Source organism: Vipera ursinii, assembly GCF_947247035.1.
Source record: "Vipera ursinii genome assembly, chromosome: 15".
NCBI lineage: Eukaryota > Metazoa > Chordata > Lepidosauria > Squamata > Viperidae > Vipera > Vipera ursinii.
In genome coordinates this window covers 4,682,598-4,705,640 of record NC_139528.1, presented here as the reverse complement: position 1 = coordinate 4,705,640, position 23,043 = coordinate 4,682,598, and the positions used below count along the sequence as shown (strand labels likewise).

General features: G+C 49.1%; 2 protein-coding genes and 1 long non-coding RNA gene across 3 annotated transcripts; 2 read left to right on the top strand and 1 right to left on the bottom strand.

The window, feature by feature from the left end:
• Positions 1 to 255: 255 nt before the first annotated feature.
• On the top strand, positions 256 to 8,950 carry LOC310647043 (solute carrier family 22 member 6-A-like; the record flags this gene model as incomplete). The annotated part of the gene is made up of 10 exons (XM_083373969.1): positions 256 to 654; positions 1,304 to 1,407; positions 1,911 to 2,065; positions 2,694 to 2,862; positions 4,382 to 4,505; positions 5,857 to 5,972; positions 6,418 to 6,632; positions 6,735 to 6,843; positions 7,714 to 7,917; positions 8,743 to 8,950. 10 exons carry the CDS (start codon positions 256 to 258, stop codon positions 8,948 to 8,950), a joined length of 1,803 nt encoding a protein of 600 aa, XP_083230095.1.
• Positions 8,951 to 12,047: 3,097 nt separating this feature from the next.
• Positions 12,048 to 22,573, top strand: LOC310647063 (solute carrier family 22 member 6-A-like; the record flags this gene model as incomplete). Its single annotated transcript, XM_083374013.1, has 10 exons — positions 12,048 to 12,455; positions 14,232 to 14,335; positions 15,427 to 15,581; positions 17,363 to 17,531; positions 18,812 to 18,935; positions 19,995 to 20,110; positions 20,317 to 20,531; positions 21,302 to 21,410; positions 21,546 to 21,749; positions 22,474 to 22,573. 10 exons carry the CDS (start codon positions 12,048 to 12,050, stop codon positions 22,571 to 22,573), a joined length of 1,704 nt encoding a protein of 567 aa, XP_083230139.1.
• On the bottom strand, positions 18,281 to 19,825 carry LOC310647092. Its single transcript, XR_014493822.1, has 3 exons — positions 19,745 to 19,825; positions 18,744 to 18,893; positions 18,281 to 18,654 (listed from the first exon to the last, which is right to left on the bottom strand). It is a non-coding gene; the product is annotated as an uncharacterized lncRNA (long non-coding RNA).
• Positions 22,574 to 23,043: the final 470 nt, after the last annotated feature.

Below are 23,043 nucleotides of genomic sequence, written 5' to 3'. Positions count from 1 at the left end.
TGTTTGCCCACCAGCAGGTGAAACGGGGAGCCTTCCCCAGCGGCCGGCTTGCGTTGGACAGATGGACACGCCAGGCGTCCAGCTGGCATTGCGTAACCCTTTGGTCCACCTCTGCCACTTCCTCCGTCTTCCTTCGAGTCCTGCAAGTTAGCCAGGACGGGCATCTCCCCGTCTGGTAAAAGCCGACGTGGCTCCCTTCCGTCGCCGGGGCGAGGATTTCTCCGTGCGCGTCGAGTCCACGTCACGTAGACCACCATGCCCTTTGGTGACCTTCTGGATCAAGCGGGTGGCCTGGGACGATTTCAAGTCGTCAACGTGGCGCTGTTGTGTTTCCCGACGCTCCTGATGGCAGCCCACAACCTGTTGCAGAATTTTACAGCTGCCGTTCCCGGGCATCACTGCCGGGTGGCCTTGAGCAAAGGATGCGCCGGTGGGAACGCCACGGGAAATCCGGACTGCCGGGCGCTGCTGAGAGCGTTCATCCCCCAAGACGGGGACTGGGGACCGGAGAAGTGTTGGCGCTTTGTTACCCCCCAATGGCGGCTGTCGGGGTTTAATTCGACAGGCCGGGAGCCAACGGAGGCCGAGCAGGAGCCATGCCTGGATGGGTGGACCTACGAAGGGACGGTATTTACGTCCACCATTGTAACCGAGGTAAGGAGAACCCTTGCGTGCCGATCTGGTGGAGGATTGCTCGGTTCCTTCCTGATGGGACTCCAACTCCCATCTTTCCCAGGTGGGGTGCTGAGCACCATAGAACATAGAACCGAGGGACTGGGAGGGACCTCAGAGGTCCTCCAGCCCAGCCCTCTGCTCTAGGCAGGAAACCTTATAGCCTGGTTGGTTTGGTGGTCCAGTCTGTTTTGGACAACCCCTAGCTGCAGGAAAACAGGTCGTCTTCAACTTACGCCCAACATTTCCACTGATCAGCAAGACAGTTGTTGAAACTGTCACAAGTACCGGCCAGTTGCCAAGCCTTTGAATTTTGATCACGTGACTCCGGGGATGCTGCAATGGTTGTAAATGTCAAAAAGTGTCGTAAGTCACTTTTTTCAGGAATATTGTAACCTCAAATGGTCATTAAAGGGATGGCTGTAAATTGATAACTACCTACATAGGGTTGGACTAGAAGACCTGAAAGGTCCCTTCTAAGCCTGTTATTCTATCGTCCGAGTTCTCATATCTTGGTACGATCTTCTAAGCTTCACAGCTCCGTTTTAGCCCTTCTCCCTCAGGCCAATTTTGGGGGCCAGTGTCCCTCCGCGTTGTGGACTGTGGTATTTTCATTCTTCTCCTCCTGCAGTGGGACCTGGTGTGCGATTTCCGGAGCCTCCAGCAGCTGGCGCAGTCTATCTACATGGCCGGTGTGCTGGTGGGTGCCGTAGTCTTTGGAGGCCTCTCTGACAAGTAAGAAGTGGGTCTTTCTCCTTTGAAAAGAAACCAACTTTCTTCTGACCGTATTCGGAAGCTGGCTAGATGTCGCAACGGACAGCCATGTCCTGTGGAAAGTAACTTTTTAAGCAAATCGTTTCGGTGACAAAAATATCGAGAGGCTTATATTCCATAGACAGATAGATAGATAGATATATAGATAGATATATAGATAGATAGATAGATAGATAGATAGATAGATAGATAGATAGATAGATATTTTCATCTCTTTTCTTTATATCTTTTTCATAGCTCACATTTATTTTATCAGCTTTGTATTTTGAAACTTGAATAATAAAACAAAAGGATTTAAAAAAGGTTGTTCTTGAGGGGAGCTAACGCTGTACAACTTACAAACACAGCTGAGCCCAAACTTTCAGCACACACACACACACACACACACACACACACACACAGACACCCTGTGCATGAAATTTTCACAGTCCCAAGGGTATAATATTTATTTTTATTTCTTGTAGATTCGGGCGGAAGGCTTTGCTTCTCTGGTCCTGCTTTCAGATGGCGGTTTCTGGATCCTGCACGGCGTTTATTCCCAGCTTCGGCGCTTATTGTGTCTTGCGCTTCCTCACCGGCATGGGTCTTTCCGGGGTTGGCCTCAACTGTGTGTCGCTGTGTAAGTTCTCTCGCACCAGAAGCTCCAAATCCGATTCTTCCTGCAATATGGCTGGCAGGGGCATTCTGGGAGTTGAGGTCCACCCATCTTAAAGCATGCTGGCTGGGGCATTCTGGGAGTTGAGGTCCACCCATCTTAAAGCATGCTGGCTGGGGCATTCTGGGAGTTGAATCCACCCATCTTAAAGCATGCTGGCTGGGGCATTCTGGGAGTTGAATCCACCCATCTTAAAGCATGCTGGCTGGGGCATTCTGGGAGTTGAATCCACCCATCTTAAAGAACGCTGGCTGGGGTGTTCTGGACTTGAGGTCCACCCATCTTAAAACATGCTGGCTTGGGGATTCTGGGAGTTGAAGTCCACCCATCTTAAAGTTGTCAAGCTTGAGGACCTCTGACATAAATCAATATTCTCTTGGCTGATCTGTCTCTAACTTGGTCCTTCAGGTCTTCCAAGGTGCCCCCATCACCCCCGGTAACTAGGACCTTCCTGCTTTCAACTGGCCATCCTTTCCTTCTATCTCCCCCCCACCCCCCCATCAGAGCTTCTCCAGAGACCTGGGTCCCTGGCCCAAGGTGTCCGAAATAGATTCAACGTACCCTGAATTCACAAATAATCTTCCTTTTCCAGCCGTGGAGTGGACGCCGATGCATTCTCGAGCGGCGGTCAGCTTGGTGACCGGGTACAGCTACAGCCTCGGGCAATTCATCCTGGCGGGCGTGGCGTACGCCATCCGGGACTGGCGTTGGCTTCAGCTGGCCGTATCCCTCCCCTACTTTGCCTTTTTCCTCTACGGCTGGTAGGTGGTTCCCGACTCGTTGGCAACCAAGGACGCTGCACAGCAGGAGTGGGCAATGCATTCTCCTATGTGAGAAACTGGGACTGAATCGGGATCAGAATAGAGCCGGAAGGGACTTTAGAGGTCCTCTAGTCCAACCCCTTGCTCCAGCAGGAGACACCTAGACCAGACATGTCAAACACAAGGCCCGGGGGCCGGATCCGGGCCGCGAAGTGGTTTCATGTGGCCCGTGAAGCCATCCTGGAAACAGTTGAGGGAACGGCCCCCACTGCCTTGGCCCTGGCCCAGAGACCCTCCTTCTGCCAGAGACCCCCAGATCTGTCCCACTCCTCCCCAGGCCTCCATAGGCACCCTTGATGCAAACCATGTAGAGCTGGCCACGCCCACCCAGTAGGCCATACGCACTCTAGCAACCGCAATGCTGATGCGGCCCTCGGTGAAATTGAGTTTGACACCCTTGCCCTAGACCATTTCAGACACATGGCTGTCCTGTCTCTTCTTAAAAACCTCGAGGGATGGAGCACCCACCACTTCTGGTGGCAAGCTGTTCCACTGGTTAATTGTCCTCACTCTTGGGAAGTTTCTCCTTAATTCCAGGTTGCTTCTCTCCTTGGTTAGTTTCCAACTGTTGCTTCTTGTCTTGCCTTCGGGGGCTTTGGAGGAGAGGTTGATCCCCCCCCTTCTTCTTTGGGGCAGCCCCTCAAATACTGGAACACGGCTATCATGCTGTGGAGGGCGAATCAAGAGGGCCTTGAAGGAGCCTCTGCAGGCAAACGCGTAGTCCTCAACTTACAGCCATTCGTTTAGCGACAGCTCAAAGTTACAACGGCACTGGAAAAAGCGACAGATGCTTTTCCTAGGGACGACCGTGGCAGCGTCCCCCGTGGTCACATGAACAAAAACCAGGCCCTTGGCAACTGGTTCGGGTTTATGACGGTTGCAGGGTCACGTGACCCCCCCCTACCCCCCCCTACCCCTTTGCGACCTTCTGGCCAGCCAAATCGATGGGGAAGCCGGATTCACTTCACCACCGGCTTATTGATTTAAGAAATGCAGTGATCCACCTAACCACGGTGGCAAGAAAGGTCGCAAAATTCACTGAACAACCGCCTCCCTCCGCAACAGAAACGTGGGGCTCCCTTAGGGTGGTTAAAGTCGAGGACTACCTGAATGTAAAGTTGTAAAAAATAAATAAATAGCGGTTGCCTTCAAAAGGAAAGCAAACCCACCGCGGGCTGGACAGGGAGGGCCAAAGGAATGGATGTGGCTCGTGTCTGCTCTGCGACTCGGCAGCAAGCTAGTCCTCAACGTACGACTACAGCGGCCCAGGCGCCTTGGACTGAAAGAGGGGAAAGCAGGGCAGAATAAGGGTTAGGGTTTGAGAAAGAGATCCATAAAAGGGAAATTATCAGAAGGTGGTGATCCGGCATCCTCTTCCTCAAATGTGCCAGCTTCCAACGCACTGCCGGTGTCTGTCCCGCCCTTGTCTCCACCGCCCTCCCCTCTCTCTTTCGGGCAGGTGGTTCAGAGAGTCTGCCCGCTGGTATGCCACGGCGGGCAAGCCTGAGAAGGCGCTGAAAGAGCTACAGAAAGTTGCTCGGATGAACGGGAAAAAGGATTGCCACGAGAAGCTCACCCTCGAGGTATACAATCCCAAAAGCCACGTGGCCGTGTTTTTTTCTTGGCAAGCATGTGGTAAACGCCCTTCCTTCCTTCCTTCCTTCCTTCTCCTTTCCTTCCTTCCTTCCTTCCTTCCTTCCTTCCTTCTCCTTCTTTCCTTCCTTCCTTCCTTCTCCTTCTTTCCTTCCTTCCTTCCTTCCTTCTCCTTCTTTCCTTCCTTCCTGCCTTCTTTCACCTTCTTTCCTTCTTTCCTTCCTTCCTTCCTTCCTGCCTTCCTTCCTTCCTTCCTTCTCCTTTCCTTCCTTCCTTCCTTCCTTCCTTCTCCTTCTTTCCTTCCTTCCTGCCTTCCTGCCTTCTTTCACCTTCCTTCCTTCCTTCCTTCCTTCCTTCCTTCCTTCCTTCCTTCCTTCCTTTTCCTTCTTTCCTTCCTACTTCCTTCTTTCCTGTCTTCCTTCCTGCCTGCCTGCCTTCTTTCTCCTCCTTTCCTTCCTTCCTTCCTTCCTTCCTTCCTTCCTTCCTTCCTTCCTTCCTTCCTTCCTTTCCTTCTCCTTCTTTCCTTCCTTCCTACTTCCTTCCTTCCTCCCCTTCCATCTTTTCTTCCTTCCTTCCTTCCTCCCTCCCTTTTTTCCCTCCCTTTCTTTCTTCCGTCTTTTCCTCCCTCCTTCCCTGCTTCCCTTCATTTTGTCATTTCTCCCTCCCTCCTTCTTTCCTTCCTTTCCTTTTTTCCTTCTTTTCTTCCTCCCTCCCTCCTTCCCTCCCTTCCTTCATTTTGTCACTTCCCCCTCCTTCCTTCCGTCTTTTCTTCCTCCCTCTCTTCCCGTCTCTTCCCTCCATTCCTCCCATCCTTTCTTCCTTCCTTCTCATTCTCAGATTTCCACCTTTTAATATTTTTATAAATATTAAATATTTTTATAAATATGATGAACATATCCAATACTCCTTCCTTCCTTCTGGTATTTGCCACACAACAACAGCCCTGCAGGGTGGGCTGGGCTGAGAGAGAAGGACTAGCCCATAGAGACGGGCTTTCCTGCCTAAGACGGGACTGGAATTCTCTGGTTTCTAGCTGATGCCTTCACCACGAGACCAAACTGTCTCTCCATCTCTCCATCCCGCCGTTGTTCCCCTACTTGGTATTTCGGCTCTGGGGGGAAAAACCACCATTAGATGAAGAATTGTAGTATGGATTAAACAAGGATCAGTGCTATGTACTGCTGTACTCTTTTCCATGCCGCCAGTTCCAAGCACCTAGACGTAGGCAGCACATAAAAATTTGCCCATCGAGAATTTAATCTTTGCAAATTGCAGCAAGGAAACTTGTCGGCAGCCAAAATAGTTTGGTTTGGGTTTGTTTTTTTTGATCCGCTTTTCCAGGTTTTGAAAGCCAGCCTCCGGACAGACAATTCGGCAGCCAAAACCAAGTTCCCGGTGGCTGATTTGGTGCGCACGCCGTCCCTGCGCCGCATCACGGTGTGCCTTTGCTTCGTCTGGTAAGCAAGGGAGATGGAAGACGGCCCAAAAGAGAAACGGAACAAAAGCAAAGCAGAGATCTAGAACTCACCAACTCCTGGTGCTCAGTCGAAAGCCACCCAGCTGGCTTTCATGGCTAAGGCAGGACTAGAACTCACAGTCTCCTGGTGATCGGCCCAAAGCCACCCAGCCGGCTTTCATGGCTAAGGCAGGACTAGAACTCACCATCTCCTGGTGACTGGCCCAAAGTCACCCAACCAGCTTTCATGCCTAAGGCAGGACTAGAACTCATCGTCTCCTGGTGATCGGCCCAAAGTCACCCAGTTGACTTTCATCCCAAGGCAGGACTAGAACTCACCGTCTCCTGGTGCTCGGCTCAAAGTCACTGAACTGGCTTTCATGTGTAAGGCAGGACTAGACAGCACCAGAGGTATTTTAATTTCTTTAATCCATTGGCCACTCCAGGTTCTCCACCAGCTTTGCCTATTATGGTCTGGCAATGGACCTGCAGAATTTCGGGGTCAGCGTCTACCTTATCCAGGTGATCTTCGGCGCGGTAGACATTCCCGCAAAGTTGGTGGGTTTCCTTGTGATCAGCTATTCCGGCCGTCGGATCGCTCAGGCACTGAGCCTCATCTTAGCTGGCCTGTCCATCGCGGGGAACGTTTTTGTGTCCCGTGGTAAGTTTCCAGGCACGGACCAACCGATGGTTTTATTGGTGCAAAGCCAAATTATTTTGCAGCAACACCCAGTGATTTTTTTTTCTTTTTAATCTTCTCTAGATATGCAGATCCTAAGGACCGTCTTTGCTGTGTTTGGGAAAGGATGTCTCGGAGCCTCTTTCAGCTGTGTCTTTTTATACACTGGAGAACTCTATCCCACGGTGATCAGGTACCACTCAGTGATATTCTGGGACAATGTTTGCCTCTGAAAACACCAGAGGGTGACTTTTGCTGCAGCACAAGCGTGGAATTAAGGAGAGGGAAATCTCAAAATAACAGAATGATCGATTTGGAAGGGACCTTGGAGGTCATCTAGTCCAACCCCCTGCTTGGGCAGGAGAGCCTGTACCAAATGGTTGTCCAGTCTCTTAAAAACCTCCAGTGATGGAGCATCCACAACTTCTGGTGGCAAGCTGTTCCACTGGTTGATTGTTCCCACCATCAGGAAATTCCTCCTTCGTTCTAGGTTGCTTCTCTCTTTGGCTAGTTTCCATCCGTTGCTTCTTGTGCGGCCTTCCGGTGGGTTTGGAAAATAGGTTAATCCCCTCATCTTCATAGCAGCCCCTCAAATATTGGAAGACTGCCCTCATGTGACCCCCTAGTCCTTCTTTTCAATCCTCGACGTACGGCTGTTTGTTCAGGGACCGTTTGAGGTTATGACGATGCTGAAAACAGCGACTTACATCTCTGATCCTTGCACTATAATTGCCGCCCTATCCTCGTGATTCAGGCGCTTGGCAAACCAGACTGCACGGCGATCCTGCAGTCGCGTGACCTTCCCAGCCGGCTTCTCATACACAAGGTCAATGGAGAAGTCGCCACGGACAGTCACGTGGTGTCTCGCTTAACGACCGCACCACTGAACCATCAATTTTCCAGTCTCTCTCTTGAGATTGGAAGTCACGGACTCGCTGCACACTGTAACTCCCAAGCGCCCAGGCTTGGTGCAAGGAATATTGGGAGTTGTAGTTCCGCCGCGCCTGCCCTGGTGAAGGATGAGCCGAAGTGAAATTTAATTCTTCCCTCTCTTGCGCCTCAGGCAAACCGGGATGGGCTTTGGTAACACCATGGCACGTGTCGGGGGGATCGTGGCCCCTCTGGTGAGGATGACCAGCGAGTATTTTCCGTCCCTTCCCCTTGTCATCTATGCCACGGCCCCCATCATCTCCGGCCTGGTGGCCTGTTTCCTGCCTGAGACTTTAAATGTGCCTCTTCCAGACACCATACAAGACGTAGAGAGCAGGTCAGTGGCAAGAGACTTTTGTGTTTTGGTTTTGGTGGGCAGGGGAGGGGCAATTAGAATCCGGCGTATCGAAAGCCACATTTTGGAACCGATCATGCGGGATCAATGACCTTTGGGCCTCGATTTAGTTCAGTGTTTCTCAACCTCGGCAAAGTTAGTTTGCAGTTTTCTTGGCGAGATCTTTCCAAAATGGTTTGCCACTGCCTCCTTCCTAGGGCTGAGAGCACATGACTGGCCCCGGATCAAGCAGCTGGCTTTCATGCCTAAGGTGGGACTAGAACTCACTGCCGCCTGGTGATTGGTCCAAAGTCATCCGGCTGGCTTTCATGCCTAAGGCAGGACTGGAACTCACCATCTCCTGGTGATTGGTCCAAAGTCATCCGGCTGGCTTTCATGCCTAAGGCGAGACTAGAACTCACCGCCACCTGGTGATTGGTCCAAAGTCATCCGGCTGGCTTTCATGCCTAAGGCGAGACTAGAACTCACCGCCACCTGGTGATTGGTCCAAAGTCATCCGGCTGGCTTTCATGCCTAAGGCGAGACTAGAACTCATCGCCACCTGGTGATTGGTCCAAAGTCATCCGGCTGGCTTTCATGCCTAAGGCGGGACTAGAACTCACCATCTCCTTGTTTTGCAGCCTAGTGTCTTGATCACTACCTTTCAATATTTTGTGTTTCTCTGCCAAAAGGATCCCTTATACCGCTCCATTTGCCAATCCTCCACATTTAAGTTCTTCTCCCTCTTTTAATAAAACCCGACGGTTGACACGATTGCTGACAGAGCTTTTACCCCTCGCCAACCCATCTGCTTTGGTCCTGTCTTAGAAACGTGGAGGGAGACAAGAAGGAAAACAGCAGAAAAGATGAGCTTTGTCATCCAGGCGCAGTTCTCCTGGCTATGAAAGAAATCAAAGAGGCAGAACAAGATGCCAGGCTAGATGAAAAGCCGGGAAACAGAGACACGGGCGGAGTTGTGATGGAAGCTTGCTCGGACATCCCCAAAGGAGCCGTCACGATTTCCAGTGCATTGTGACAATATTGTTAAACTCAGTAACAGCTCATTAAAAAACAAACAAAAAAATCTTGCGTTCTTAGAGCCTATCCAAGTTGGAAGGCGTCTCCTAACTGGGATGTTTTAAGTAAGGGTGAGAAATCTATGCTTAGCCCAGTGGTTTCTTTCAACATCTGCCTGCAACTGATCAGGTTTTCGATATAAACATCAGTTCCTCTTCCTTGCTGGGGAGACAAGAGGGAAAGTCTGTTTGTTTGTATCGGGCCTTTGTTGATTTTACAAAATAACTCGAGGCAGCCAACATATCCAACGCATCTTCCTTCTCCTGTTTTTCCCCATAAAAACAATCCTGTGAGGTGGGTTGGATTGAAAGAGAAAGGGAATGGCCCAAAGTCACCCAGCTGGCTTTCATGCCTATAAGGCGGAACTAGAACTCCCAGTCTCCTGGTGATTGGCCCAAAGTCACCCAGCTGGCTTTCATGCCTATAAGGCGGAACTACAACTCCCAGTCTCCTGGTGATTGGCCCAAAGTCACCCAGCTGGCTTTCATGCCTATAAGGCGGAACTAGAACTCCCAGTCTCCTGGTGATTGGCCCAAAGTCACACGTCTGGCTTTCGTGCAAAGGCAGGACTAGAACTCACCGTCTCCTAGTTTGTAGCCTGATGTCTCCAATCATTAGACTAAACTAGCTTTCATTGATGGCACAATTATAGTTAGCTGGCAAATGGCACCTAGAAACCCAAATTAAACCTTGAAATGAGAAAGTACTTTAATTTAAAAATACCCGAGTGATTAGACCCAATAATACACAATGCCCGAAGAACAGACAACTCTGTCGCTTAAAGCGATCATCTGTTTCTTACAACATCTTGAGAATGACTGCGTTTACATAGCACCGTCAACTACGCAACCTCCAATTTTACTGGATTGACACTGACCTGTAACCCTGCATTACACAACTGTTTGAAGTCACGACACTAAAAAAGAGATTTCCGCCCAACTGCTCCTCATACTTATGACTTGCAGCCTCTCCAGGGTCACATGATCAAAAGTCAAGCACTTGGCAACCTAAACGTATTTATGACAGTTGCAGCATCCTTGTGTCTGTGTGTGTGTGATGTGATCCTCATTTGCGACCGTCCCGGCTGGCCTCCGACCGGCAAAGTCAGTGGGGGGAAGCCAGGTTCACTTAATAATTGCATGACTCACACAACAACTGCAGTGATTTGTTTAACAACCGTGATAAAAACAAGTTTGCAAAGTTAGGCACAACTCACTTTAAGACCGCCTTCCTTAACAACGGAAGTTCTGCTCCCAGATGTAGTCATAAGGCAAGAGTTCCACTGGTTAATTGTTGTATCTGTCAGCAAACGTCTAGGAGAACTAAGAAGACTTTATTCTCTTTTGTCTGACTTTAGTTCTCCAGGCAGCCCATTTAGGCACTGCAAATGAGAGAAAAACTGATTTTAATTGCTAGTTTCTCTTGGCCATCTGCTTAGGTTCGGACTTTTCAACTGAGTGTCTGCATTGCACATACAAACTGGCTCTATTGAATTGCCTTCAATTCAAGGACTGACCATGCCAATTTGATTGAGAAAACTTCCTGGCTTGGAGAATTGATGCAACGGCAGTGAAATCCAGCCATCCCACCCTATCTAGAAGAAGAAGAAGAAGAAGAAGAAGAAGAAGAAGAAGAAGAAGAAGAAGAAGAAGAAGAAGAAGAAGAAGAAGAAGAAGAAGAAGAAGAAGAAGAAGAAGAAGAAGAAGAAGAAGAAGAAGAAGAAGAGGAGGAGGAGGAGGAGGAGGAGGAGGAGGAGGAGGAGGAGGAGGAGGAGGAGGAGAAGAAGAAGAAGAAGAAGAAGAAGAAGAAGAAGAAGAAGAAGAAGAAGAAGAAGAAGAAGAAGAAGAAGAAGAAGAAGAAGAATAGAATATTGCATATTATCTTTGTAGCCTCTACCGGAGCAGATAAGCTTGGAAAAACTGCTGATGTCTTCTTAGGAAATTGTTTAACCAGGATAACCCTGTCCACACAACTCGTTAATTGTTCACCAGCTTCAGAAACAAGTCTGAGCAAGAAATAAAAGAGCCAGCTTAAAAAACAAAAAAACAAAAAAAACGGCTGTAACATCTAAGCACCAAAATCTGGTTTCGAAAATCCCAGTTTCCTTTCTGGGGGGGGGGGTTTCCCCTCCCCGTGACCCCATCCCTGGACCCAGCCAATATTTTTTTAAATTTTATTTTTTTTGCAGTTTTTAAAGTCCCCTCTTCCATGGAGTGGGAGAAATAATTTAATGAATAGAGCGCTCTCTCTCTCTCTCTCTCTCTCTCTCTCTCTCTCTCTCTCTCTCTTCGTTCCTATTTTTCATTCTCGACAATTGCTTGGAGTGTGTGAACTCAGGACAAGTCCCACAAAAGTCTCTTAGCCAAGGCAGCCTTTGCCAGCTTTCCTTTCTGCTCTCCTACCCCTCCTGCCTAATATTCGTTCCCCCCCCCCCGCCCATCGCATCCTGCTCCCGTTTTCATGAATGGCTGCATTTTCTGCTCTGTCTTCGCCTCTCCGGCTAATCCTTCCAAAAACCTTAGGACCTTGATCCCAGCAAATAGCTCTTGCATAATCCCAGCCCAGGAGAGAAACAGGGGCCCCTGCGCAATCTTTTGCAAGCATCCCCACGATCACAGTTCACACCGAAGCATCCTCAAAAACCCCTCCACACACACACACACACACATGGTTTTTTGGTGCTCCTAGCAAGAGGGAGGGGAAAAAGAAAAAAAAAACAGACCGCCTCGGCTGGGGGTGCCCGGCTCAGATTTTGCAACCCCAGAGGTTGCCACCACGGCCTCCTCCGTGTTTTTAATTCCTTCCACCCGCGTGGTTCCCTCGAGCAATGTTTTCACTGGCGGCCAAGTAGGCCGGGGGGGGGGGAGGATAACTTTTTCAAGATGCTGAATTCAGAAAAGGAAAGTTTTTTTTCTTCTTCTTCTCCTTTTTCTCTAGTGCCAGAGAAAGGCTGGATGGAGCTGGCATGATTTCCAGAGAATCTGGCCTGGAAACGCCGATGAATTCCTAACTGGGAATCCTCGTCTTTGCCTTTCCGAGGTCGTTCCTTTTCCGCCATGACGTTTGCCGAGCTTCTGGACCAGATTGGAGGCATGGGCCGATTCCAGGTGCTCCAGATCACTCTCTTGGTGACCCCGATTTTGTTAACAGCCAGCCATAATCTGCTCCAGAATTTTTCAGCCGGGATACCCGATCACCACTGCCGGATCAGGCTAGCACACAACGGCACGTTTGCCCGTAGTACCAACTGGACTCAAATGCCAGCCGGCGAGGAAGATGTCTGGGGGATTCCCAAAGATGCCAGCGGGCAACCCGAAAAATGCCTCCGCTTTGTGGCCACCGAGTGGCCTCCGCTGAATGCCAGCACCGAAGTTGGGGGCAACGGCACAGGCCTGGCGACAGAACCGTGCCTGGACGGCTGGGTTTACGACCGAAGCATCTTCACTAACACCATCATCATGGAGGTGAGAGGGCAGAGGGGCTTATGGTGGGGAGGGGGAACGGCGATTGGATCCGGATTCCGTCGAGGTTCAAAAGCCCAATTTTGAACCCGGGATTCTGTGAAAAAGCCAGGCGCCAAAGGGTTAAGATATCAGCCATGCTACAGATGCCGGGGAGCAACTCAAATCTGTTCTGAGTCTTGGAAGGGGACAAACTTTTGAATCTCCTTCAGGACTTAACGGATTTGAAGGGGGTCTCCAAAATATCCCACACTCCCATGCCTGAAAAGGAAGCCTCCACAGGTGGAGGTGACCTCAATATTTTTTTTGGGGGGGGGGAGAGAAGGGGGGGCAGAAAGAGAAAAAAAAATCAACATTCGTAAAGTATGTTGACTAGGATTGCAAAAATCAAGCTTCTGCAGAATTTCCCCCTTTTTTCCCCTCTCCATGCTGTAAGAGTACAGAATACAGAGTAACAGAGTTGGGAGGGACCTTGGAGGTCTTCTAGTCCAACCCCCTGCTCAAGCAAGAGAGCCCAGACCATTCTGGGCTGTCCGGTCTCTTCTTGAAAACCTCCAGACAAAATTATCTTGGGGTGTATTTATATGATTTATTTATTTCTATTAAGAATAAGGGGGGGTTGTTATTCTTTTTTTTATTAAAGAGTTTTACATAAACAAAATTTTACAATATATCCCCAAATCCCTCCCACCCCAAACCCACCCACTTCCCCCCCCCACTTCCCAGAGCTAAATACAGGATTATAGTTACAATAATCATATTCTAAATAAAAAATTATGCATAATATACAATTAACCAAATTCATAATGTGCTTTAACTCCCCTTTAACATAACGGGGTTGTTATTCAATTGTTTTATTTTTTTTAATTGTTCCAGTTGTTTAGAAAAAGAAGCAATCGTTGTTCGGTCTCAGAGCTAAATGAGATGGGAGAAGGGTGCGCCGAAGATAACCTCAAACTAGGGTTGCAAGGAGTCAAGTTAGAAAGCGAAGCAAAGGAGGAAGACGGGAAGAGATTCAAGAGTTAATCCAGAGAGGCTTCAGATTCAGCCCTGAATAAATTATTCAGCCCTGGAATAGCTGTGGCTGTTCTAACGCTGGGAGGTTTTTAAGAAGAGATTTGATCATCTCTGAACTCTCAACATCTTTTTTTTTTTTTTAAGAGTAGGGTGACCAAAATTGGCTGCGGTGTTCCAGGTGTGGTCTTACTAGGGCTTTGTAAAGCGGTGCTAAGACTTGGCGTGACCTCGATTCCATGCCTCAGGTTTATACAAGCCAGGATTGTCCTGGCTTTTTTTTTTTTTTTTTTTTTGGTGGCTGCTGCACACGGCCGGCTCCTGGTCAAGGGATCGTCCACTAGGGATCCTCCGAGGTCCTTCTCGCAGTTGCTGTTTTTGATCTGGGTCTCGCCTAATTTTAACCCTGGGTCTGCGGTGTTGTGTGAACCGGACTCAGGAAAGGAAACAGCTCTGCAGGGTGTTAGGTATACACCTGTCCGGCCACCTGATTGGCCCAACCGCGCGGCGGGAATCCCTGGACACTGGGTTGGGTGGCCAGGGCTAGCGCGGGAGATCTGAGCCTGCGGGTTGGCCAGCGCCAGGCGCGCCGGATATATATATACAGGCGACGGGGCAGGTAAGGCCAGTTCGGCCACGTGTACCTCAATAAACAGTTAACCGCAGTCCGCCTCTGCATGATCACTCGCCCGACCGGACCAGACACAACACAGGGAGTTCTGTATCTCTCCCTCTCTTTTCCCTCCTTTTTTTTCGTTCCACCAGTGGGACCTGGTTTGCAACTGGAAGACGCGGAGACAGATGGCCCAGTCCATATACATGGGAGGTGTCCTTGCTGGTGCTCTTATATTGGGGAGCTTAGCAGACAGGTGGGTGTTTACAAGCAGAGCCGTGCTTTCGGGCAAAGATAGCTGGAGACTGGGGAATGCAACCGTGATGGATTCGTATCCCACTTCTGCCACCAATACCGCCTTTCTAGAAGTTTGTGGAAGTCCCTCTCTTGGCCTCGGTCCTCTTCTCCCGCCTCCCCATGGGAATACTTGTGGCCTCTCAAAAAAGAGAGAGGAAGGGGAAGAGAAAGGAAAGGAAAAGAGAAGGAGAAACAGGGAAGGGGAAGGAAGAAGAAAGGGAAGGAAAACGAGAAATATAAAGAGAAAGGAAGGGAACGGGAAGGAGAAGGAAAAAGAGAAAGAAAACGAGAAACAGAAAGACAGGGAAAGAGATGGAGAAGAAGAAAGAGAAAGAGAAAGAGAAAGAGAAAGAGAAAGAAAAAGAGAAGCCTGTCTTCCAGGTTCTAAATAAGAAACTAGTCCTCATTGTGTCTTAATGGAACAAAGGGAAGGAGATGGACACTGTGCAGACGGACCTCACCTAACGCCCACAGTTACAGCCAGAATTTCCATCGGTAATAAAGATGGCTGTTAAGTGAATCGTGCCCCACATGACCTTTTCTGCCACGGTTGTTAAGCAAGTCGCTGAAGTTCTTAAGCGGATATGGCTTCCCCCGTTGACGTTGCTTGTTGGAAGCTGGCTGGGAGTGTCACAAAAGGGGATCATGTTACTCTGGGTCACGGCAACCATCATAAATAGGTGCCCGTTGCCAAGTGCCCGAATTTTGATCACGAGACCGTGGGGAATGCCACCACGGTCGTAAGAGCGAGGACCGGTCCTCAGCCACTTTTTTCAGTGCCATCGTAACCTCAAACGGTCGCTCAAGTCAAGGACTATGAATAACAACAACAACAACAACAATAATAATAATAAAGTTGGAAGGGACCTTAGAGGTCATCTAGTCCAACCCCCTGCTCAGGCAGGAAGCCCTAGAACGTTTCAGACAAGTGGCCGTCCAGTCTCTTCTTAAAAACCTTTTTTTTAAAAAAAATATCAATATACTTATGACTGCAACCTCTCAAGAAAGGAGAATTGTGCCCAGGGGTTGACGCAGAATTCTGTGCCGCAGGTTCGGCCGCAAAGCAATCTTAACGTGGTCCTACCTCCAGTTGGCGGTCTCGGGGGTGTGCACGGCTTTCGCCCCCAATTACGCGGCCTACTGTGCCTTCCGGTTCCTGGTTGGCATGGCGCTCTCCGGCATTATCCTCAACTGCATGTCTTTAGGTAAGGCAGGATGAAGGGGGTCCAACAAAACCTGCTTGGGGAAAAAGCAGGTGTGGGGGTGTGGGTGTGTGGGGGGGAAATGGGAAAAACAAGATATTTACAGGATTTTTTTTAGAGTTTTAAAGGCCACTTTTAGAAGTCTCCAGACTTTGCAGCCCGTTCTCTCAACTAGGGTTTCTCAGTCACTTTTAAGATGGGTGGACTCCAATGCCCAGAATTCCCCAGCCAGCCATGCTGGGAGTTGAAGTCCACACATCTCAAAGCTTGTTGGCTAGGGAATTCTGGGAGTTGAAGTCCACATATCTTAAAGCAGGCTAGTCAGGGGATTCTGGGAGTTGAAGTCCACACATCTCAAAGCTTGTTGGCTGGGGAATTCTGGGAGTTGAAGTCCACATATCTTAAAGCATGCTAGTCAGGGGATTCTGGGAGTTGAAGTCCACACATCTCAAAGCTTGTTGGCTAGGGAATTCTGGGAGTTGAAGTCCACATATCTTAAAGCAGGCTAGTCAGGGGATTCTGGGAGTTGAAGTCCACACATCTCAAAGCTTGTTGGCTGGGGAATTCTGGGAGTTGAAGTCCACATATCTTAAAGCATGCTAGTCAGGGGATTCTGGGAGTTGAAGTCCACACATCTCAAAGCTTGTTGGCTAGGGAATTCTGGGAGTTGAAGTCCACATATCTTAAAGCATGCTAGTCAGGGGATTCTGGGAGTTGAAGTCCACATGCCTTCAAGTTGCCAAGGTTGAGCAACGCCGTCCCTAAGTCCTCCTTTTCTTTTGCGTTAAGGTAATAAGAATCCCCCAAAGGGGAGGAAAATGACATTTCAGCGCAAGTCTAAGCACAATTTCTACGCCATTCAGCTGGTTCCTGATTCTCAGAACTGACAGAGTAGCGTTTCTCCCCCCCCCCAGAATAGAAGCGCGGCCGTTTCAAAGAGCTGCACCGGTTGGATTTGGGACTGGCAGACTGCTGTTGGGAGCAAATAGCTCGTGTCGAGGGGGTGCCCAAGGTTTATTTTGCAGGCTTTACGCTTTTGTGCATTCCTGACCCCCTGAGCAATGTTCTGTCCCCAGCGTGCTCTAGACCTGTCCAAATATTTATCTCTGCGGTTTGCCATACCTGAGGCTTAATTTGATTAAGACCCACTGGGAAGGAAGGGTCACGTGATCCGCAGAGAATGCAGCGATAATGGGGAGGGGGGAGCAGGACACTGTACTCGCTCAGGCACAAGGAGGCAAATGATGCAACGGTACTGTGTCGCATCTCAGATTGCCAGCTATTGGAGGGGGGGGGGGAAAGGACAATGTGGGGAGCTGTTGAACTCTCCCTGGCCGCTTTGCATTATTCAGGAGTTAAGTAAAGAAAGATTTTCTCCAAGATACGGAGGAAAACGTTGTGGCTTGCTACCGTCTGAATGGGGAAAAGGCGGTTTATTGTGGGAGCAGAGGAGCATTGGTGGTGGTGGTGGTGGGGAAGTAAGATGGCAACAATTTGGAAATCAGTTGCGATGAGTAAAGCAGTGTTTCCCCGAGCTTGGCAACTTCAAAAAGGGTGGACTTCAACCCCCAGGATTCCCCAGCCGGCAGGCTTTAAGATGAGTGGCTTCAACTCCCAGAATTCCTTCACCAGGCTGCATGGACCTCAACTCCCAGAAGCATGCTGGCTGACTGAGGAATTCTGGGAGTCGAAGTCCCCCCCCCACCCCTCCACCTTTGTAAAGTTGCCAAGCTTGAGAAACTGAACAAAAGTAACATCCATGCTTTCTTCTTTCCTTGCATTAGTCCTGGAGTGGGTGCCCACCAACATCCGTACCATCGCTGGCACACTGGTGGGTTATTCTGCCACCTTTGGGCAAATCATCCTTCCTGGCCTGGCTTATGCGCTTCCAGATTGGCGCCAGCTGCAATTCACGGCATCCATGCCCTTCTTCGCCTTCTTCATATACTCGTGGTGAGGCCCTTCCTAAAACCTTTGTCGTTCAGCCGATCGCTAAGGGGGTTAAGTTAGTAACCCGGTTGGTTGTTCAGCGAATTTGGCTTTTCCCACTGAATTCATTTGTCAGAAGGCCGCAAAAGGCATCAGTGTGACCCTGTCGTAAGTACATAAATAATGACCCACAATCCTTTCTTCAGAATGGCAATTGTTAAGTTTTAACACACTTTTATTATTGTATTATATTGGGCATAATTATTTAATTCTTTTTAACTCTTTTTAAACTTTTGCATTTACATTTTGATATTTATTGCCCTGTACACCGCCCTGAGTCCTTCGGGAGAAGGGCGGTATAAAAATTTAATAAATAATAATAATAATAATAATAATAATAATAATAATAATAATAATAATAATAACAACAACAACAACAACAACAATAATAATAATAATAATAATAAAAATAATAATAAATAATAATAATAATAATAATAATAATAATAATAATAATAATAATAATAATAATAATAATAATAATAGGGACTGCCAAGATTGCAGTGGTTAAGCGATGCAGTTACTGGTAGTCGTCGTCATCATCACCATCATCATCATAGTTGAAAGGGACCTTGCAGGTCATCTAGTCCAACCCCCCTATACCATTTCAGGCAGGAAACCCTATACCAGGGGTAGGCAACCTTGGCTCTTTTATGACTCATGGACTTCAATTCCCAGAATTCCTGAGCCAGCATAGCTCATAGAATTCTGGGAGTTGAAGTCCATGAGTAATAAAAGAGCCGAGGTTGCCTACCCCTGCCCTAGACCATTTCAGACCAATGGCTGTCCAGTCTTTGACTTATCACAGCTGAGCCCAACATTTCCATGGAAAAGCAAGAAGACACTTATTGGTGGAGTTTAAGTGCCCCATTCTGCAACCTTTCTTGCCACGCCTGTGAAGTGAATCGCTGCGGTTGTTAAGTTAGAAACACGGCTGTTAAGTGAATCTGGATCCCCGTTGCATTCGCTTGTCGGAAGGTTGCAAAAGGGGATCAGTGACCCCGGGATACCGCAAACATCGTAGGTATGAGCCGGCTGCCCAGTGTCTGAATTTGGATCGTGCGCCCACGGGGATGTTGCACTGGTCCTAAGTGTGAAAAACGGCCATCAGTCATTTTTCCCCCAGTGCCGTTGCAACTTCGGTCACTAAACAAGTGGTTGTAAGTTGAGGACTACCTGTAATCTGTTCCTGGTGCAAGAGTCTAAGGCTCTCCGAAGTCACCAGACGGGGCTTTTTGGCACAGGTGGTTTGCAGAATCGGCCCGGTGGCTGGTGCTGTCCGGCAAAGTGGAGCGGGCGGTCGATGTGCTGAAGAAGGTAGCTCAGCTGAACGGGAAGAAAGAGGAAGGAGAGAAACTCAACACCGAGGTATTGAGGCTAGATCAAAGAAAGTAGATTAATAGGGGGGGGCGGGGGTGATCTTGTGGGAGTCGTCAGTTCTGATTGGATGGTTGGAACTGTATCTTTAAAAATGGTGTGGGGGGAAGGGGGGGTGTTTCGGATCTTTGGTTTGAAAGAAACCAGTTTGGGACAGTTTAGTCCAGTTTAGTCCAACCACGGCAATTTTAAGCCTTTGAACTTCAACTCCCAGAATTCCCCAGCCAGCGTGCTTTAGGATGGGTGGACTTCAACTCCCAGAATTCCCCAGCCAGCAGGTTTTAAATAGGTGGGCTTCAACTCCCAGAATTCCCCAGCCAGCATGCTTTAAGATGGGTGGACTTCAACTCCCAGAATCCCCCATCTAGCAGGCTTTAACACTACTGGATCTCAACTCCCAGAATTCCCCAGCCAGCGTGCTTTAAGAGGGGTGAGCTTCAACTCCCAGAATCCCCTGGGCCAGCGTGCTTTAAGATGGGAGGACTTCAACTCCCAGAATTCCCCAGCCAGCGTGCTTTATGAGGGGTGAGCTTCAACTCCCAGAATCCCCTGGGCCAGCGTGCTTTAAGATGGGAGGACTTCAACTCCCAGAATTCCCCAGCCAGCGTGCTTTAAGAGGGGTGAGCTTCAACTCCCAGAATCCCCTGGGCCAGCGTGCTTTAAGATGGGTGGACTTCAACTCCCAGAATCCAAAACCCGTTTTAAAATGGGCAAGGTTGGACCCTCTTAGTTTAGTCTGAGTTGCCAATTTGCTGAGTTGATCACTTGGATTTGAAAGCCAGCAGATTCCGCTTCCTCACCTTTGGTGCGATCTACAGATGTTCTTGGAGAATCCCGGCTGAATTTCTCCTGGGGATCTGGCTTCAGAGCTCTGGTCCCTGTGGGAGGGGATAGCAAGAGTTGCTCGAAATCCAAAGTCGGCTCCGTTCGGCCAAATAGGACCCAAACTCACAAGAACATTTCCACCACCACCACCCCATAAAAGGACTAAAAAAGAAAGAGCATCGCTGCTTGTGACACTGATTTGTCATCTTTGTGGTTGCGTGTCAGGTCTTGAAATCCAGCATGCAGAAGGAAATGACTTTGGCTCAGTCGTCTTACACCCTCGCCTCATTGGGCCGGACCCCTAGGGTGCGTCGGATCTCCTGCTGCATTTCCAGCGTGTGGTACGTTGTGACGGGCACCCCTTCCTTCCTTCCTTCCTTCCTTCCTTCCTTCCTTCCTTCCTTCCTTCCTTCCTTCCTTCCTTCCTTCCCCCCCTAAAGAACTTGTTCTCGGAGCCACGGCGAGGACTAGAAACTTGAGTGCCGACCTCTGCAAGTTTCAAAGGCTCAGGCGGACCCGCAGACAAAGTGAATCCCCCCGGTTTTAGGTTCGCAACCAGTTTCGCTTACTACGGCCTGGCGATGGACCTTCAACATTTTGGCTTCAGCATCTACCTGATCCAGGTGGCCTTTGGTACCATTGACATCCCTGCTAAGCTGGGGTCGGCCATCGGCATGAGTTACATCGGGAGGAGGACCACGCAAGCTTCGTCCGTCATCTTGGCCGGGCTGGCTATTCTGGTCAATATCTTGGTGCCCTCAGGTGAACCATCTGAAATCGTGCAGGTGACACAGGAAGCCACGGTTAGCCCCCTGCGGCCAGAATTAAACTGATCTGAATGCTGCCAGCTCAGGAAAGAAAGAATACGGATAGTGCTTGGGTTATGATGGCAAGCAGGACCAAGATTTTCTGTAACTGAGCAGCGCAGTTGTAAGTTATGTACAGGTGGACCCTGCCTTACAACTATTCATTTAGCGACCCTTCAAAGGTATAAAACGGCACTTATAAGTCAAGATGGCAGCAGCAAGCAAAGATCTGCCCCCTTTTGCAACTGGCGGGGGGACGTTAGCAAAAGTTATAATAAAGAAAGGCACCATTTCAACCAGGGGGAATTTTTTTTGTTAAATTTAGATTGAAGCTCACCCTGAAACAGGCTATCCAACTTTGACAACTTTAAGACCTGTGGACTTCAACTCCCAGAATTCCCCAGCCAGTCATGAATTCTGGGAGTCGAAGCCCACCCATCTGAAAGCAGGCAGACTGAAGAATTCTGGGAGTTGAAATCCACCCATCTGAAAGCAGGCTGGTTGAGGAATTCTGGGAGTTGAAGTCCACAAGTCTTAAAAGTTGCCAAGGTTGGACACCGCTGCCCTAAAAATTTATTGTGGCTCCTACCTGCCGATGGAAGGATCCCATGAGTTTTGACAATAAATATAGAATTTGTTTTAGCATGGAGTATCCTAACATTCCTGTTTTCGTCTTCTGGGGGCGGGGGTTCTTCCCCCCCTGCTCTTCTTCATCCCTTATTGAAGATTTACGGATCCTGAGAACATTTTTGGCGGTGCTGGGCAAAGGGTGTCTCGCATCTTCTTTCAACTGTCTGTACCTGTACACCGGAGAATTGTACCCCACGGTGATCAGGTACGTCACCCCGACATCTCAGAGGCTCTTGAACCCGTGTCTGGTTTTCAAGTTTTCATAACGGGTTTTCCCACACACACACACCTACGCTTTGACATCTTTTGTGATTTCAAAAGTGGTTTCTTACTGTTGCAGACAAACAGGGATGGGGCTCGGAAGCACCCTGGCCCGCGTGGGTGGCATCGTGGCACCCATGATCAAAATGACGGGCGAATACTGTTCCTATCTACCGTCGCTCATCTACGGCACAGCCCCCATCCTCTCTGGCGTTGCTGCCATCTTCCTGCCCGAGACCCTCAACATGCCCCTCCCCGATACTATAGACGAAGTGGAAGGGAGGTGAGTTTCTTGCGTACTTGGAAGTGTGCAAGCATTGACCGTGCTGAGAGGGCTCAGCGGGGGGGGGGGAAGGTGTTGGGACCGGGGCCCAGGTTCGAGTCCTCCTTTCAGCCACAGCAGCTCATTGGTTGACTCTGGGCAGTCCCGCCCACTTAGCCAGTCTGGTACCACGGGGCGGATGCTAAACCAGGAACGGGGAAGAGCCAGGTTTCTCAGTCTTGACAACTTGGACTTCAACTCCCAGAATCCCTATGGTGGCTGGAGAATTCTGAGAGTTATATAGGGCATTCTGGGAGTTAATTTATTTAATATATTTTATTTGTATCCTCACTTTTATTATTTTTATGAATAATTCAAAGCAGCGAACGTGTCCAACGTGGCTTCCTCCTATTTTACCCACAACAACCCTGTGAGGTGAGCTGGACAGAGAGAAAGTTAACTGGCTCAAAGTCACCCAGCCAGTTTTCATGCCTAAGGCTGGACTAGAACTCACCGTCTCCTGGCGATTGGCCCAAAGTCACCCAGCCAGCTTTCAGGTCTAAGGCGGGACTAGAACTCACGATCTCCTGCTTTCTAGCATGGTCCCTTAGCTATTAAACCATGCTGGCTCTCTGCAAATTGAAGTCGACCCACTTAAATCTTGCTCGCTGGGGAATTCTGGGAGAGGAAGCCCACCCAGCTTAAAGCATCTCTTGCAATTTCTGCTTGTTTTTAAATATCCCAGAATAACACCGGAGCAACAGTGCCTTACCACTCAGAGCCAAGAACCAGTTTTGCTCCAGAAATTGGATCAAGGGAGAACGCTGGATGCTGAAATTTGCTAAAATGCGGAAACGAGGAGCAAGAAATCACTGCCGCTTCATTAAACATCTTTAATTATCTTTTTTTCCCCCCACCCTTTTGGCTGGAGGTGGGACTTCTAGATTTTTTTAAAAAAATCAACCAAATAAATAAGAATTGATGAAAATTGTAGTCGTACCCCAAACCCTGGTGTTTTGAAGCCAAAGACATTCACAGAGGGTCCCAGTGCTAAGATGTGCTACTATGCTAGTAGTCCTCAACATACTATTCACTTAGTGACAGTTCAAAGTTGTGGCGGCATTGAAATTGCGACTTAGGATTGGTCCTCACCCCTATGCAGTGTCCTCACGGTCACATAATCCTGGTTTGGGCCTATGGCAAACATTGCGCATTTGCGATGGTTGCAGTGTTATGGGGATCACGTGATCGCCTTTTTTTGGTCTTCCAAGCCATCTTAAAAGCAGGGAGACTGGGGAATTCTGGGAATTGGGAA